This window comes from Dinoponera quadriceps, unplaced genomic scaffold (genome assembly GCF_001313825.1).
Source record: "Dinoponera quadriceps isolate SergipeBrazil2010 unplaced genomic scaffold, ASM131382v1 scaffold1658, whole genome shotgun sequence".
In the NCBI taxonomy this organism is placed as follows: domain Eukaryota; kingdom Metazoa; phylum Arthropoda; class Insecta; order Hymenoptera; family Formicidae; genus Dinoponera; species Dinoponera quadriceps.
The window spans coordinates 233,737-251,436 of record NW_014555920.1 but is presented as its reverse complement, the minus strand read 5'-3'; the positions used below and the strand labels follow the sequence as shown (position 1 = coordinate 251,436).

The window sequence follows — 17,700 nt, the reverse complement described above, 5'->3', positions numbered from 1 at the left end:
AGTGGCGGGCTGATCTATCGAGATATCTGCCGATACACGATGTAATCGCCGCTACGAGGTCGTAAATAATAAATACGAGTATAATCGCTCGCTATACCACCGCTTCCGCCTCGCCTTCGTCTTTATAGAGCGTAAAATCATATCCGGCTATTCATAGGGACGCCGACTTCCGATGAAAGAAATATTAACACGTTCATTGCCAATCACGCGATATCGCGTGATGCGAGTTCTCGCCAAACGGCCGATCACGCGTTATCACGTAATAGATATTTAGAGTACATAAATCCTATGCACATAATAATAAAAGCATATAAATAATATATTAACTTATTTTGAGCACAATAAAAACTAAATAAAAAAATTAAAAAAATTTGGCCACCACACGAAATTCCAATTTTCAGCTTGGCAATGAACGTGTTAATTATGCCACGCGTATCATCAAAGAAAATCGATCGACAAAAAAATGGGACTTGAGAGACTCGATGTGAACTTGGGTTCTGTTTTAACTTTTACAGAATATAGAAATATCAAGATAATATATAAACAACATATAAGTCAAATAACATATCGTATTTATGTTATCTCAACATTTTATGTTGTGTCGATACTCAACATGCGTAAATGTTAAAATAACACATTTTATACTTCAATATCGATTAAAATATCAATGCAATATTTGTGTTACTTTTCAACATATTCGCCTTATGTTAAATTAGTACACAAATTTTTTACTGTGGATGTTGTGATGATAAAAATTATAATTGTATATCTATAAACATGTACAAATATTACTCACCGTTCATTAGTGGCAAAGTCTGGCTCATTGTGATGTCCTGCAACGGCATGCTGGTCCTGCAACAAAGTAAATTTCGTACAACAGTTAATTTATTTCAGTGTCACTGCAATAATGAGGGTAATGAGGGGCGATGAATGAGTAGCTATTACCGGAATGAAACACCAAAAATGGTATAATGGCACGTGCGCTTAGTGTGAAATAATTAAGACGGAATTAGAAGAGAAACGTTTGAACAGGATCAAAGTGAGCATGGAGCGTTCTATTTCCACTGCTTCGATGAACTGTTTAAAACCAAAAAACTGACATAACAAAGCCAACTTCGACACGTGAGTGAGCGGACAATGATTTACACGAGCACAGCGAGTGCGAGTGAGACTGGCCTGCCAATATTATTAATAGCGTCTTACCCTTCGGCGTTTTTTCGAAATCTCACAAATCGAGGTCGAAATCGAGATCGAGATCGAAGACGGAAGACTCACGAGTCGAGGCGAGCGATTAACGTTAATAAGATATCAATAACGCTTCGCTAAGACTTTCGTGCTTTAACACGTTCGCGTCATATACGTCTAACGCACTGATTCCCTATGAATAGCCAACGTCATACACGTATGGCAGCGATAACTTTTTTCTATATCTACATAAACAAATTAAGTCTGTTTTACATTAAAAAAAAAATAGTCGAAATTTTGATGCTACTCTGACGCTCTTGGACGTTCAGAAATCTTACTCGACGGGTAGGGTAGCATTTATTAACCAATCATGATAAAGAAATCTTTGCTCTTTCTATCTTACGATTGGTCTCAATTAAATACTACTCTACCCGTCAAGTAAGACGTTTTGAACGCAGTTCTTAAAGATAATTTGTGTCTATTTAGACGGTCTATAGACTAATAAAAACCACTTTGACGATGATGCTTTTTAACTTCTCTCTTGAACTGTTAACTCTACAGATTTAATTTTAATGCTACTTTCAACAACCTATTTTGACGATAAAACAGCGAAGACGGAAATTTAAGACATCATCAGTGTCAAAGTAGAGATATTGTATTATTAGAATTGGGAACCTATTTTGCTATCCTAGTTCCTATTATGCCATAGAATTAAAGGTCTAACATAGAGCCGGAAATTTCGACTCGGGCGGTTAGGTTTCACATCTTAATTAATGAAATGCGGCGATATTATAATCTCGGCCTCACTTAATGACCCCCGTGACAATCAAAGTGTGAAAGACACCCACGTGGCCGACCCGTTTCCCAAAGATTGCGAAACAGGACTATTAAATTCATGCGAATTCAATCGTTTATTTGGAACCTATATTCCACCCGGATTCGTGGCTATGCTCGGAAGTCGTTACCAATGCAGTTTAAGGGGGCGTAAAGCGTTCGCAAGCATATTAACTGTCGCCGCGCCCGAGCCGTCTAGCAGCGGCCCTCGGACGACAAGGAACTGCATGATTTCCAGTAAAGTTTTATTTAGATTTCACGTAAATCCTATTCCGGTTCCTCCGTGCAGCGCCGCGCTGACTCCACGCGATGCAATGCCGCGACGCGAAATGAGTAATTAATCCGCACCGTGTCTTTTACGCTGCTTCGCTACGTCGCGAATTACGCATCACGTTTCCAACGAGTCGCGAGTCAGTGGGAGCAGGCGCGATCTCTGGAAAGGACATACGAGATGTTGCATACGATTTGTCCACGATTTGTCCACACACACAAAAAAAAAGAGATCAAAAATAGATATTCTCACGTAAGCAAGAATATTATAACCTTCTTAAAAGATTTTTCATCTTGAATCGAGTTCAAGTAATACTTGCATTAATAGAAATTCAATAAAATCAAGATTAAAAATCTTCTAACAAGATTATGATATTCTTGCTTGTATATGAGAATATCTATTCTTGACCGAAGACTAATTTTTTCCCGTGAACGTTATCCATTCATGTTAATGTTAAAATTTGTCCAAATTTCCATTTGATAATAACTTTTTCACAGGGTAAACAAAAATAAACTTTTTATGGACAAATCGTGGGTAAACAAACGCCACGTGAATTTTATAAATTTCGCATTTTGAGATGTTAACTTCACAGACCTTAAACCGTTTGCTTAAGCACAACTTGATAGAGTGATCAAGCAGTGCTCGCTGATTTCTAAAACCACCTCGATCTTGCGAGGTACATTGATTGGTTTCTTGAGCGTAGAACGTAGGTTCAGGAACACAGAATTCTTTCGCGTATCATATCCAACGGATCTCGCAAGCTAGAAATAGATACGCCATGGAAAGTGTTCGCGAATCATAACGTGTGGAATCTGTGCGTGCGCGCGGTGTATCGTGTTTCATGGTAAAGACGACATTCTAAGAGAAAATATGGGCTCGTAATATACAGCCACGACAAAACGCGTTGGACGTGTATTATTAAGGACCAAGGCGTAAGGATTTATACGAGGCGTCTCGAAAGTCGTGTACTTTCCCTGAGGTGCACATATATTACATGTACAAAGCAGACAAGAGCGAGTGCCACGAACGTATACGATAATCATCTGAATTACTATATAATAGTTTTGATAATTAATATTTAAAATTATCATCGTCATTACATATACGCGAGGTGTTTTCTTTCTCATAAATTATTTATATAAACATCGAGAAATCGCCATATTATTGCGTCGGAACAGACACTCACGCGCGAATTGAAAGCAATAATATCGAGAGGAGCTGCTTTGTATCACGCGTATGGAAAAGCACACCGGGTGTTCGTGGAGTCGTCGCACACAGCCCCGTGTACAATCTTCGGTTATAATTAGAAGACATGTGGTAGACGTAAGGTAGGTAATGCTACAATTTCATATATTGTCGTTGCATAACGGAGAACCTGAAGATGCATACAAATGGAACACGCGTGCCCAACATGTGATTCTCGTACTACTGATTTTCTTCATAAGAATATCCACGAAAATCATTTCACACGTAACGATACAACTGTGATCAACGACACGATGTACGAAGACAGTTATGTCGTCGAATAACACGTAATAGTGTGAACGCAAGTAGAAGAAAACACAATGCTCTCAGACGACGTAACGTCTCAACTATGCGTGCCTAAAAATCCAGTCGGCTTTTATTTCGATCTGTTGTCGAATTCTTCGGGAAAATAAAGCAGCGGCTGTGTCACGAGCGCCAATCTCGAAATAGTCCTTTGAAGCTTTCTTACCGTTAAACGAGCAGAAAGATAACAAATTGGTCATTAACGGGGGTTCGATGGGGTAAAGGCGTCTATAAATGTTTAGGAATTATCGGTACAAATTTCTCGAATTCTTTGGAAGAATTTCTTTTTGGAATTTGGAAATCACTCTTTTATATTATTTCGTACCTTTCGATATTATTAATATTAAATGTATTCATAACTAAGCCTCAAATGTTAAAATAATACTCCGAATAAAACCTACTAAAAGTTATCTGAAAAGTTCAACGTGTCATCTATTCGTGTCTAAAGTTCAAGTTCGCGCGAAATCCTGAGTTCTTAATCACCTTGAAATAATTCCATCTTCTTCATAAGTTTCAAAATACTTTTCGCATGTAATTCTGAAGAAAGCCCGAAATTCTCTGTTAATTCTAGATTGAATTCTCAACGATACTTCGACATAGAAAGCGATCTCCGAAATCGAATAATTGAGTTCTCTTCGACGAACTCAATTTGCAAATGCAAGAGACACGCGAGATTGTCGAGTTTTCGGTTTTAGCCCTATGTACCCGGCACCGTTATATTAAGCGCTACCCTTACTTCCAGGCTTAACGAATCCGAATACGGACTTCTCGGAATCTTACGTCGACTCGAGATACGTGTGTCGGACGACGTTAAAATGACCGCAAAAGACGAGAGTAAGACACATATTATGCGACAACGCGGCGTTAAACGCGAGGTGTCTAAGCGTGGGCGTAATTACACATAAAGTGATGAAACGTGATTCATTTACTCGTGACACGCATAATACGGGTGATTCAACTTTATGGATTCGGGGTGCCTCGTACGGTGGGGAAAACATAATTCCACGAAAATTCCCTGATAGTCCAAGTATTACCGTTCAAATTTTTGGTCCGAGCCAAAACTTAAACACTTTTACGTGTAAATTAAATAAAAAATTGATAATATAAATTGGTTATTCGCGTGAAATAAAAGGGAAAATTGCAAATAAGAATTTAAAAAACACTTTTGCATATTTTCGAGTTTTGAAAAAAATACATAACGATATACCTTTTTTCATATGAATCAAAAATAAAGTTTAGATAATATCGCTTGCAGATAATATTATAAGCAGACGATGAAAAGGGCACACCAGTTGCCATCATCTGGCAAGATGGCGGATGTAGTAAGTAATCAATACTGGTTATATAGCCGTCGGATGCAGCAGCAGCAGCCGCATGAGCTAAAACGTGCACGTGTCTCAACTTTTGATAGTCGCTATAAATAGTGCACTATCAAAAATGTACTGACCCGATTGCATTTTCAAGTCGTTAATATTTTAAATCAGTAACAGAAAAAGATTTTGTACGTGTACGGAAAGAGCAGCGAAAAAATATAATAATGAAACAAAAACGAAAGATGTAAAATTTGTTGCATTTTTCATAATCGTTGCAGTTAATATCGATTAATAACAGCATTGATTAACAACCGATTAATATCAGCTAATTATTTCAATTAAGACACGATAATTTAATTGTGACGAGTCGATGTTTATCATTGCGTTATCTTGAAATTTTCCATTCGTCTGTCTAATTAACACCACCGGTCTAGTTAATACCACCGATAATTGTTTAATACGTTTCGTCGTAAAATTGAAACGTTTACTTCACAACCAACGAGACAAACGTTATTTCTCAAAATGAAATTGTTCAAACATTTACACTAGATTATTATATGTGAAACTACTATATAGGTGTCCGGCGTGTGAAGTTCCCTCAATTAACGGTTCGTTAAACGAATTGACTGAGCAGTTAAATAATTAGCTGGATCCCGTCAGCATAACTTTATTTACAATATGATGTCCAGACTGTGCATTTAAACGCGCGAATATTATATTCATCGCAAATATTCAACGGAGGGAATACCTTGTGCGATTTTACGAAGCGTAGAAAATAAATAACTTTTAGCGCGAGAATTTTTATGTACTTCTTATAGAAAACACGGAAGTACGAAAAAAAGATCGTTTAACGTTATCATCTGATATCATATTTAATTCATATTAGATTCAATACCTAATTATAACTTGATATCATTTTTCATGAATATCTATTGAAAATACTTTCGTACGTATGCAAGTTTCACGCACAACTTATTACGCGCAAAAATGCTATTTGATACATGCACATTCTTAAGTAACAGAAATATCAACAATGCAAACTGCAGAAAATAATACCTTTATATAATGCTAATAGCATCTTGCGTTGTATAATAATTACGTACTTTATTATTTCTCCACCACTTATTCATTATGCAACGGTGGTGAAAAGTGTCTCTTCTCGGGTCAATGCGAAATATTCAAACAATGTTTAAAGAGGGCATAAGTAAGTAGATCAATGTAATACAATTTACATAAAGTATATATCAGCTACGCAATACAATGGTTACTGAGAAATTCCCGTTTTAACATAAGAAAGAGTCGTCACATTGTATTTGAAATGTATCGGGAATTTCTCGTCACACGATCAATAATAATAATAATATTAATTTCTAATAATGAGGCGCAATAATAGCGCAATAATAATGTTATATACAGCCATATCATAGGAGTATTGTTAATTAATTTATAACATGTGTCCCATGCATCTCGTTAAATTAACGAGTTCTATACGATGCACTATACTTTTTATATTATCACCGTAAAAATATAATAGATCCTGTATTAAATATTTTTCGCGTACACGCTCGATAAAAGATAGGCGATTGAGAACGCTTTAAAGAAGGCGAACGAGATCTCGTCATTAACCTCTCGTGCATTTGCGTTAACCCTTTTAATGTCAATAATGTGCCCGGTACGGTGAAAGTTACACGCATCCATCGTTTTGAATATCGAAAGTACGGGTCTTTAACGCGATGCGATGATCAAACGGCGAACGCGGTCGTTACGAAAAGTTAAATGCAATTTCATAGCTAAAGAGACGAATTTGTTGAAGCTATGAAAAGTCAATATATCAGAAAGGCAAATGACTCTATATTTATTTATTCTATAAATAAACGCATTTCCCACCCTTCCTTGCGAGAGTTCAACTAAACTGAAAAATTCATTTAATTGATTCAAATGAAATTTAATTTTAGTGTGGATATCGACAAACAAATGTTTTGGTTTAGAGAACCAAATTTTGGTTCCAAACTAAAGAAAAAGTAAAGAAAAAGAACAAACAAAACATTTGTTCGTTCGTGTAACTAATGCTCGATCGGATCATACGTGGTACTCACGTTCGAAAGGGACTTCTGTAAGCACCGCTGCAAGCACCAATTTCCTTCGACGAGGATGATACATTTTGATACTGGCTGACGTATTGGTAACTACCAACTAGCATTTTGCAGCAATTATCTATCTATCTCTCTCTCTCTCTCTCTCTCTCTCGCGGCGGCTATCGCAGAGCAACGACACGTGACATCCGTCTAAACCTTTTGGAAACTTTTCTCTCGCTTACACTACAAACATGTCCCCGCCCTGAAAAGTCTCGGGAACACGATAAAAAGCAAAGGCGCGGTTGCAGTTCGATAAATGCGTACCGAGAAAAATACAGTTTGTCTTTTCACAAGATAGAGTTCCGCAGTCTCGGCGACACCAGTCACTCTGTCTCTCATTAAGCACATACGTGCACGAGGGTTACACGAGGATTACACGGCGACGCGATATTCCGCGATCAGATGTTCGCGAAGGACGACTATTATCCTTGAAGGTGCACTCGCGTCTTCGCCACCCGAACGATGCGACATGGCCCGTGAACTGCGTTTGGGTCAAAACGCCCGAAGAGAGAGAGACGTGTCCGGGGACTGCTCCTCTGGAGGCGAGGGCGGCGTTAGCGCGAACGTACCATGCGTCTCCGCAGCTGGACCGATCAATGGAGATAACTCTCGCTGAAGATGACGCGTCAGATAATTCTCTGGTCGTTATCGAATCTCGTGGCTTGTCGGGTCGAGACCGTTTAGCGAGTTCACTAGCGGCTGTCGCAATAGCGTAGCAGCGCTAATCTCAGTGCTAATTCGAACGATTTACGCTAATCTAGATAACGAGGCTGTATCGTTTATAACGGCAGTGCACTTATCACGACGTTTCGGGGGAATCGGTAGATTTTCAGTTTCCTGTCAGACGTTGCCTTCCTGAGAAAGGGATAGTCCGTGTTTCGCTTCCTCGTCTACGGCAAGCCCCGTCGCCTTGAAGTCGATGACGACGACGTTTCGCGACTTTGCGTCGCTATGAATGCGAGTCGTCGTGCGCGTCGCGTCTAATTTGTTTATTTGAGAGACACGAACGCTCTGACGCAGCGCGAGATCGCGTCCCTATCCTTGTACACGCTCCCTGCGTATCGCACGACGCACCGAAGACTACTGACGATAGACGGCAACATGAGTCGAGCAGAAATAGAAGGGTGGGAGGTACGGGGCAAAGAGGAGCCGAGATGCAGGGGATGTGCGCTGTGCTCGCCGGAGTACGGTCGGAGCGCACGGGAGGCGTCAATAATGACGCCTGCTCCAGTTCCGGTTTGGGAAAAGCAACTTTTTTTTTATCGATTCATCCCTTGTTTACACCGATATTCATCTTCAAACAATCTTAGAGTTCACCTTCCGCGAGCCTCCGAACTCTTACTTATCGTCGAATCTGTCAGGTGCGGTGACACGGTTTACGTGAGTGTGCAGATAAGACAACGTGAGATAACACGAACACTTGGATAAAAATATTTAAGTAACCATTGAAAGAGCCTCATCGATTATATAGTATATGTGACATATTGTACATGACTCAATAATTCTATTCGATATATACTTGAGGTCACTAACACGGGAAGCGAAGTGATAAAAGAGAAAGATAAAACGTTCATACAATATATAATTGACAACAATAAGTCTTAGGACACATACTTGTGTGAATGTTTTATCTTTCTCTTTTAATGTCTAATCACCTCCCGAGTCAATGAACTCGAGTACTGAATCTCCCCGTATATCTTATATGTAGTTATATTTTTGTACAACTATGTAAAAATCCTCTCTACTCCAAATCGATAGTTAAAAAGGAGATTCTTATTATCTATCGAAAAATAGTATATAAGTTTTTTTTTTAATATTTCGTTGCTTTGCTCACTCGCTATCAACGGACGTGTAAATCAGTTCGCGATACTTAATGTAAACGCTTTGCATGGCCGGATCAAAGAGCGGAAGGGAAAAAGGGACGATACGAATGCAGTGCGCATATATATTGGTAAAAAGGGAGAAACGCGGAGAAGGGTGAAGAAGAGAGGAGATGTAGAGAGGAGATACGGAGGTTGGACTAGCAGTGAATACGGAGGAATACAGAGGATCGCAAAAACACGAAAAGGATTAAGCGCTGATCGACGATCCAGCGTTTCTCAATCGATCGATTAATACCGCGGCGATTTTTACTCAGAACAAGAACGATCAATGGCATATTCCGTGACTGAAAAATCAAATCAAATATTTTATAGCGCATATTTCTTCTCTTTCCCGAAATTTTCCGAAAAATCTCACAAGCTTGAAACCTCTTATTAAAAATCTTAAGAGGTGTTTGATTACTGAATTCATGAGATATCTCGTGTCGAATTTTATGAAAAAACGCAAGTTAAGTTTATCTCATATGTTCGAAATCTAAGTATTTTTTTGGTTCCATTATATGATGAGACAAAGGTCGTGCTCATTTGTAAGATTAATATAACGGACTAAATTGACAGTCACTGCAACATAAGATGAGCTTTAACCCCGGAGAAAGATAACTGCGTTAGTACAAACAGTGTGAATAAATTCGCGATTTATTGTGAAATGTGCATTGGGAAAAGACACGATATAACAATATGCCTTCCGATGTCATACATATTCTCAATTCTGCTTTACGCTTTTATCAGAAAACATATTATATTCTCTACGTTCGTATAGTAACAATAATATTAATTTGTATCGTGTTATTGTATTATGAGGCGTGTAATTGAATTACTGAGTAAAACCGGGAGATTTCAATTTCTGCGTTGTACATCATATATTAATATTCCGATCATAAAAGAAAAATTACCAAAATTTATTAAACAAAAAAAAAATATATATATATATATATTTTTATATATATATATATATATCTGCAAGAATATTCATATGAAATAAAAATTACGGTTAACACAGCTTGCGCGTATGCGACGCGCTATTATTTCATTAAATCTATTAATAGAGCACCCTATTCGTCGTGGTAACATTGACAGAGCAAAGATATGAAACACGCAATTAATATCAAAAAAGATATTTGACACTCTGTTGATAAGGTCACTCCCGACATCACCTTTATCTCTGTATACCATCAAAATATAAACAAGGTTGATATCCCACGTATCAAAATAAGCAAAAAATGATGTAATGTTCCGAAATTAAGATTAATAAATTTGTTAATATCACTAAAATATAAATCTAACGTTAAAACGATACGTACACGTGCATGATATGTATATACGTCATGTGTGTATGTGAGAGAGAGATACAAAGAGAGACTCGTGATTTATCATCAAATATCTAATATACGTTCACGACAATTTATAATGTGCATTTTTTATTCCTACTGTTAATACGACGCAGGTTCAACGACAAGATGCGCGTCTATTTATTTGTACGAAAATAGACCGTACCGAACGTACACGTGAGAAGTCGTGCAACACGGAGGCATCGTGACAGGATATGTGGTAGCATCGTGTCAGGGGAAAGAAGTATCAAAATGCATTCACTTACAGGTCCAACTCCATCGCGGACGCAAGCGTCTCCTCGAAATATTCTGCCATCTTTCGTCGGCTAGCTTCCTCACTGCATCCTGAGACACTTCTTCCTGTCGAAACGCGAGCGAAACACACGAAAGACTGAAGGATTCCGGCACTCGCGTCGTTACTTTTCAAAAAATTGCTTCCCGATACAACCGTGCTGCACTGCGCGCCAAGTAACCGCCACTGAACGCGTCACTCTGAAGTCTACCAACCGCACTGACTGCGACGCCAAACGCCAGAAGCGGTGATCAGAGGAACCTTCGTTGAAAGTAGTGAAACTCGACGACGGATCCGACGAACTTTCTTTATTCTTCAATGACGTTACCGAACAACGGCTAGAGTAAATTTTCGCCCTCTCTCTTTCTATTCATTGATGATAAATAAAAGTCTTTTTCTGCCTGGAATAGAGTTATATTATTTAAAAATAACATTCTAAACATACATGATAAATATCGATGCAATTCGAATAAAATATTAATGCACCACGTTCAATAAAAGGTTAGTAATGAAATTTAATAAAATCACATTTAAAAAGCTGGTGACGTAAAGTTTTATAAACATCAGAAATATCAGGAAGATAGCCATGAATCTCCTTTGAAGAATCGAACATCGATTCATCGGTTGGATCTTACCTATCTCTTGCTGACTATCCTTGACTATATTTACAGGTAGCTCTTTGTGTCGTAGCAGTCGTGATGGATATTTTCACTGAAATGATGTGTCAGTACGAGAATATGTCATGGTGATGCATTATTTTTGCAATTATTAAATCGAGCTGGAATATATTGCGATTTACAAAGTGGGAAATTAAGGAATTACTGTGAGTCTGTTTTGCTTCACAGGAATAAAATATGGTAATTTATTACAACGAAAGAGATTAACACATCACACAGTGTGGAGGGTTTCACAAAAATGTTTATGTAAGTTTTTCTGTTGATAAGGAAATATTGTTAATAACATACTGTTTCATGATATATTATGTGAAATATTTATTATCTTATATTTATATCAATATTTTGGATTGTTAAGTAATTTATTGATGTCATAGATATGTATATATAATGTTAGGCAATTCAATGTTTAAATCTGTGAAATTATACATACAAAGTATTTTTATCTATGTATTTTTAAATATTTCAAGATGTATAAATTGCCCCAGAATGATCATGTTGATGCAAATATGATTTAAATATCAATCATTTAATATTGAAAGATTAATAGTTCTTTATTAAATTTTTGCTAAAGAATACGATCAAAAAGAGAGAAAGAAGAAAATGGAATATAAAACTATTCTGTATATGTATCTAACATAGTCAATAATTTGTTAGGTTTTCTAAGATTGAAAATACAAGTCATAAATAAGAAGAAATAAACAGGATATACAGATTAATTGAGGTTGTACCATGGCAGCCATTCGGCATACCTTGCAGAGGGAAGTATTTACTCCTAGTGATGAGAAACTATTAAGCGTATGTTATGTCAGTAAAGCTTATAAGAAGAAAAAGATGAGTTTCTTGTGTCTAGCTACAACGACAGATACACCAGAGTCTCTCATATTATATCAAGTGAAGAAAAACGATAAGAATATTTATAAGAAAAAACAATCCTGGCCTCTGAGCGATATACAAGTCGTCGATGGTATAAAAAATGATTCGATGGACATAGAGCTACATATTGATAAAGTATACAAATGGTCGTCCACTACGGTACAGGAGAGGCGAACATTTATCAGTAATTTGTACACTTACTCATGCAGTCTAACCCAGAGACCAGAATTCAAGAACATTCCTAAAGAATGGCTGATCGATCCGACCGCATTGAAGGAAAGTGATAGTATTACGTTTACACCTGGTATGTTATCCTTGTTGCATAATTTAATTAACGTAACGCACTTTTAATTTTATCAGCAAAAAATGTCTTATGTTGTTGATGCTTGCATTTAATACAGTATGTGTGTGTATCAATTTTCAGATCTTCTGGCGTCGCCTATTTCTTCCGACTATCAACCTATCACTGAAAAAGAAGCCGCTGACTTGAAACAAATGATGGAAAATTGCGAATGTGCTGTTTCCAATGCTGAACTCTTTATGGAAACACTTTCGAAGGATCTCTCTATTCTTGATGGGGTAAAATAACGATCTTGATTTAAGTTATAATATCTGTATTCATTGAAAAAGGGTCCTAAGTTTGGACCGAAATGTTTGAAAAATTTAAATATAACGCACCATTGAATGTCTGCTGTCTTAATAATTGCACTAAGACAGTCCTGTGCATAGGCTCTTATTTGCCTTTCATTTAGGAATTGATTTTTAAATTAAAAGAGCTTCTTTCTAATCACAATTTTCGCTTAAAATAACGATGTCTTTCTATAAACAAAGAATAAACCCTAATAAAGAGAATAAAACGAGAGAGAGAGAGAGAGAGAGAGAGAGAGAGATTAATTAATTAATACTATGGAAACTTTTAGTATAAGTATTTTATTATATTATCATACAGGAAAATGTATACTCAGTCCTGGCATCGGAGCAAAGAGTAACACAGTTGATGAACAGTATAGACGCTGCGATAATTGAGACTTCCATCGTAGAGGCACGATTAGCGGCGTACGACGAAGCATTAGGAAGAATAAGAGAAGTGATGGCCCGAGTTGGGCAAAAGAATCAGGCTATACATACAGCGAATAATAACGCGAGGCTGTTGTTGAATCAGCTAAATACGGTCATTGTAAGTAAGAACGAAAATATCACCGTAGAATCATTAATAATTAATGTTCACTTTATAAATACAGGGTGTCCCGAAAAAATGCATGTACACTTTAACAATATTTGATGTTTGCGAGTCCATTGCATCGCGTTATCTGCAGTGCCCGAACGGTCATCGGTTTGAAAATAGGTATTGACAAGGAAAATGATTCATTTCTGCAGTCTCTTTTAAATTTTGAAACTTGAACGCTGACTTTGTAATCATTCAAGGTGTGTATAGATTTTTTCGAGACACCCTGTATTTAGTATAGTGTATAAATACAGTAGCTATATTTTGATGCGTTAGATTAACGACATACAAATATCGCTCAATGCCGGACTTCTTTTTAAAGTCGCAGTTAGATATTTCCGCGACGCACCAGCGCACTTTGAACGAGGCCGAATTACCAGGCGAGAGGGAAGAGCTTGGTCTGGCGGGCGCGGCGCTCTTGAAGGCGATCACGGCCCCTCTTCCACCAGGTTTGGACAAACTAAGCGCTGTCACTGAGCAGAAGAGGCGACTGGACAAGCTCAAGGCGAAATTCTCGGTCATTGTTGCGAGACATTTGAATAATCTCTTCATACATTTGGTAATCTCGTAATTTCTTCTCCGATATTCTATTTTCTCCTCCTTCATGACGTAACACGATTTATCATTTAATTTCGGTTTTTATTTCTTTTCTCTCTGCAAATTTTTAACGAATCATTTTCACTCAGGGCAACGATATCGGGGACACGTCGACTTCCATGACGGACCTGATCCTACCCACTCACCAGGGAGTTCATCACGAGCTGGTGCCGTACACCGAACTGATGCAATTGTTGAGAGCTCTGGATAACAAGGCGTTCGTGCAACTGACCAAAGTCTACACCGACACGATGAGCAAATTGTACAAGAGGGATCTGAAGCGTTTCTTCGAGGAGGCCAAGAACAAACTCGTCACTAAGCGGCTGCAAGGTAGAACGATAGAATTCCCACGGTAGAGCTCCTATGATGATCGATGATGGACAAATCGTGAGCAACGAAGGTGCGAAATGCGCGAGTGACTGTCGGCCGGGGTCAATTGGTGCTCTATTTGGCGCGCGTTGCTCTTATTTCCGCGATAAAATATTCCGTATCAGTAAAAGGAAGGTGCGTTTCAAGTGAATACATCAAGGTCAGGCGGTCAGAAAGGCGAGGACCTGCTGAATCCGGCCCCGATCTGTCTGCTGAGCGGCGAAGTGTGGGCGCCTGTCGGCGAAGGGAATCTCTTGGATTCTGTTCTCGACTGCGTGCTCTCACAAATGCAGCCGGTCTGCCTCGCCGAACAGGGATTTTGCGTCTCGTTTCTTCAGCTCGATTCCGTTCTCTCGCCTTCCAAAGTGAGTATATACCTTCGTTCAAGCGTACGTGTGATCACTCGGATCGTTCACGCCTTCACGTGGCGCGCAGAGCAGCGAGATAGAAGAGGTGGAGAGCACGAGCGGCAACGGTGCGGCCAGTCCCGGCTCGGTGACCTCGACAGCGAGCAAGAGGCTGGAACGGCAGGTGAACGAGGACGTGCGCGCGACCATGGCCGCGATATTCCCGTCGTTGGAGGCCGAATTGAACAACTTCATCGGCTTCCTGGATAAGATAGACAGTTTGTGAGTTGAGCGCGGCGCTATCGTAATCACACGTGTGTGTGACATTGTTCTCTCATGAGAAATCGGTGCATCGCACATTTGTGACGCCGGTGGTGAACTTTGTCAACGATTCGCGCGCATTTTGTTCTTTATTTATTTCCAAGTTGAGAAATAAAGCGTCATTTGCAACGTCGTTATCCTTACGAGTTACTTTCTTTCAATAATGACTTGGTGTTATATTTTTGTTTTCCATTAGTAACGGTAACGAATATAATCGTTAGAAGGCCTTTAATTCAACTTGAGAAATGACTTCGATGAAATTGTGATGACTCGTTACTTCTTGATACGCAACTAGTAAGAACAGACGAGTTACTCTTCACGAGGCAACTTTCCTAAACCTGATTTATGCAAGTATCCAATCGTTGCTTACAGCTGGTGTATGTACGTGCTGGTGCGTTTGTCGCAGCACGTCATGTCCGCCCAGGACACCGGTTCGTTCCTGTCGATGACGTTCGCGTCCGCTCTGATCCACGTGAAGCGCGCCTTCGACAAGTTCATGCAAGCCCAGCTGCAGTCCATACTGTGCGACACGAAGGTCAACCGACGGCACAAGTGCGGCATACTGCCGTACATAGAGAATTTCGGGCCGTTCGCGAGAACGGCGGAGAAGATCTTTCGCAACTCCGACAGGAAAGTCGATCTTGACAAGTGGTACACGAAGCTGGTGAGCACCATGTTCGACGCTATCGTCATTCATAGCCGAGAACATCACAAAACTCCGCAGGAGGTCATTAAAATGGGTAAGATTTTAAGTAACCGATAACAATTGCTATTAATGGAGTCAGTTTTGACCACCTGGTCGCATATATCCGGGAAAAAATGATTATGTATGATCATATATAATTATATAAAATCATATATGAATTTTGTCCATATGTGTGGTTACATACAGGGTGATTCATAAGTGCATGTTAATATTCCAAGGGATAGGTGTCCACGCTAAAATAAGTAAAAAACGTCATATGAATATGTGCCCTGCATACTTTAGTTTTCGAATTATGGATGATCAAAGAAAATGTTCGAAATGCCCGCCTCGTGCGTCAACATACGTTACTGTACTGTATGAAATAACATGAAATATTTTATAGGGTACCCGGATATTCGGGTAATATTCAATAGACCCGAGATATTGACAGCACTAATTGTTATACCCGATATCTCAATAACCAGCGATACATACAAATTACCGCATGTTTCGATAATTAACAGCCCTTGTCATATTTTACAGAGAATTTCCACCATCTGTACGATCTCCTATCGCAATTAAAAATTTCCGTGCTGGATCACGAGCGAAAAGAGGCTAAACAAAAATATCAAGATGCGCTGCGCGCTTACGTTACGCAATACTTCGGACGACCCCTTGAGAAACTTAATGTAAAATTTTCGTCCAAAAAGATATGATCGTGTCGAAGTATCTTGATTGAAGCTACAGAAGCGCGCTTTTTATTTTTCAGTTATTCTTCGAGGGCGTTCAAGCTAAGGTAGGGGCCGGTGTGAAAGAGTCCGAAGTTAGTTATCAGATGGCTTTCAGCAAGCAAGAATTAAGACGAGTGGTAAAGGAATATCCTGCGAGAGAAGTTAAAAAAGGCTTGGAGAATCTGTATCGCAAAGTTGAGAAACATCTGTGCGAAGAGGAGAATTTGTTGCAGGTAAATGAAACGCGAGAGATTTCTTAAGAATTCTCGAATGTTTTCTCAATAATTCGATATCGCGATATAGTTCATATAGATATGCAATAAGTCATCTTTTATAATTATTTGCACATATATAATGAGTGTATTTTATCATTTTTACTATTATTTATATATATGTTTATTTAGAAACGAAAGAAAGGGACTGACAAGGAGCCAAAGCGCTGTTTCTCAGCTCTGTATATTATATTTATAAAATAGACTGCAAATCTATAGAGTAACAAAATGCTTTGACTCGTATTAGCCCTTGTTTTGTTCGTAATTTCAGTGGTTTATTTCATTTTATTTTGAAGTTTATTTATTTTTTGATTACTTTTTTTAGGTCGTTTGGCGTGAGATGCAGAATGAATTTATTGCGCAATATAGAAATATAGAAGAGCTGATACAACGTTGCTACCCAGACAGTATGGTGACGCTGGAATTTACTATTCAGGATATTTTGGAATTTTTCTCGGAAATAGCGCGATCTCATTAAATCGCTGAAACGAAATAACACATAAACGATATTAGTTAACTCAAATAGATATTAATATAATTATATTGATAATTACTAGAACAATTTTAAGGAGAGCAATGCTACTTGATCATGTATATGTAAGCATCCTCGAATGTCACGACAAAAAATTATGTAATAAACAACAGAGAATAAAAAGATAAAAGATAAAAGAAAGTTATCTTAATACTATGGAATATTGCAATAGAAAGGATGTAACTTGTCGTCTATAAAATATCTCTTACGCTTATATATCTTTCCTAATTTTTGTATAAGATTTATCATTTATACGATTTAGTAACAAAATAGGTATACGTTGTG

The 17,700-nt window shown here is 38.3% G+C and overlaps 2 protein-coding genes across 5 annotated transcripts in view; one reads left to right on the top strand and one right to left on the bottom strand.

The window, feature by feature from the left end:
- Positions 1-10,925, bottom strand: part of LOC106745797 (centrosomin) — a 29,279-nt gene extending 18,354 nt beyond the window's left edge. For 2 of the 3 annotated variants that reach the window (XM_014621728.1, XM_014621733.1), the window contains exons 1-2: positions 7,248-8,363; positions 797-852 (exon numbers count right to left, since the gene is read on the bottom strand). In XM_014621728.1, the coding sequence (XP_014477214.1) occupies positions 797-852; positions 7,248-7,351 (160 nt within the window). In that variant the 5' untranslated portion in view covers positions 7,352-8,363. Of the gene's footprint in view, positions 1-796; positions 853-7,247; positions 8,364-10,760 lie in introns of those variants that run through there. The other variant, XM_014621729.1, reaches the window with a different exon arrangement.
- A 137-nt stretch (positions 10,926-11,062) lies between these two features.
- Positions 11,063-17,525, top strand: LOC106745821 (exocyst complex component 1). 2 transcript variants are annotated; one of them, XM_014621774.1, is made up of 14 exons: positions 11,063-11,287; positions 11,458-11,531; positions 11,632-11,709; positions 12,118-12,640; positions 12,761-12,915; positions 13,286-13,513; positions 13,884-14,120; positions 14,248-14,488; positions 14,675-14,892; positions 14,963-15,156; positions 15,568-15,935; positions 16,424-16,569; positions 16,650-16,844; positions 17,209-17,525. In XM_014621774.1, exons 4-14 carry the CDS (start codon positions 12,193-12,195, stop codon positions 17,359-17,361), a joined length of 2,583 nt encoding a protein of 860 aa, XP_014477260.1. In that variant the 5' UTR covers positions 11,063-11,287; positions 11,458-11,531; positions 11,632-11,709; positions 12,118-12,192; the 3' UTR covers positions 17,362-17,525. The 2 variants fall into 2 exon arrangements, with proteins under 2 accessions (XP_014477260.1, XP_014477261.1); XM_014621775.1 differs by lacking the exons at positions 11,063-11,287; positions 11,458-11,531 and adding an exon at positions 11,439-11,457.
- Positions 17,526-17,700: the final 175 nt, after the last annotated feature.

Excerpts from the sequence above, each read along its gene's own strand:
- LOC106745821 (XM_014621774.1), top strand. The coding sequence starts at position 12,193 with ATGGCAGCCATTCGGCATACCTTGCAGAGGGAAGTATTTACTCCTAGT. Across the intron at positions 14,489-14,674 it reads CGTCACTAAGCGGCTGCAAG|TGAATACATCAAGGTCAGGC; the intron begins GTAGAACGATAG and ends GTGCGTTTCAAG. Across the intron at positions 15,157-15,567 it reads CTGGATAAGATAGACAGTTT|CTGGTGTATGTACGTGCTGG; the intron begins GTGAGTTGAGCG and ends CGTTGCTTACAG.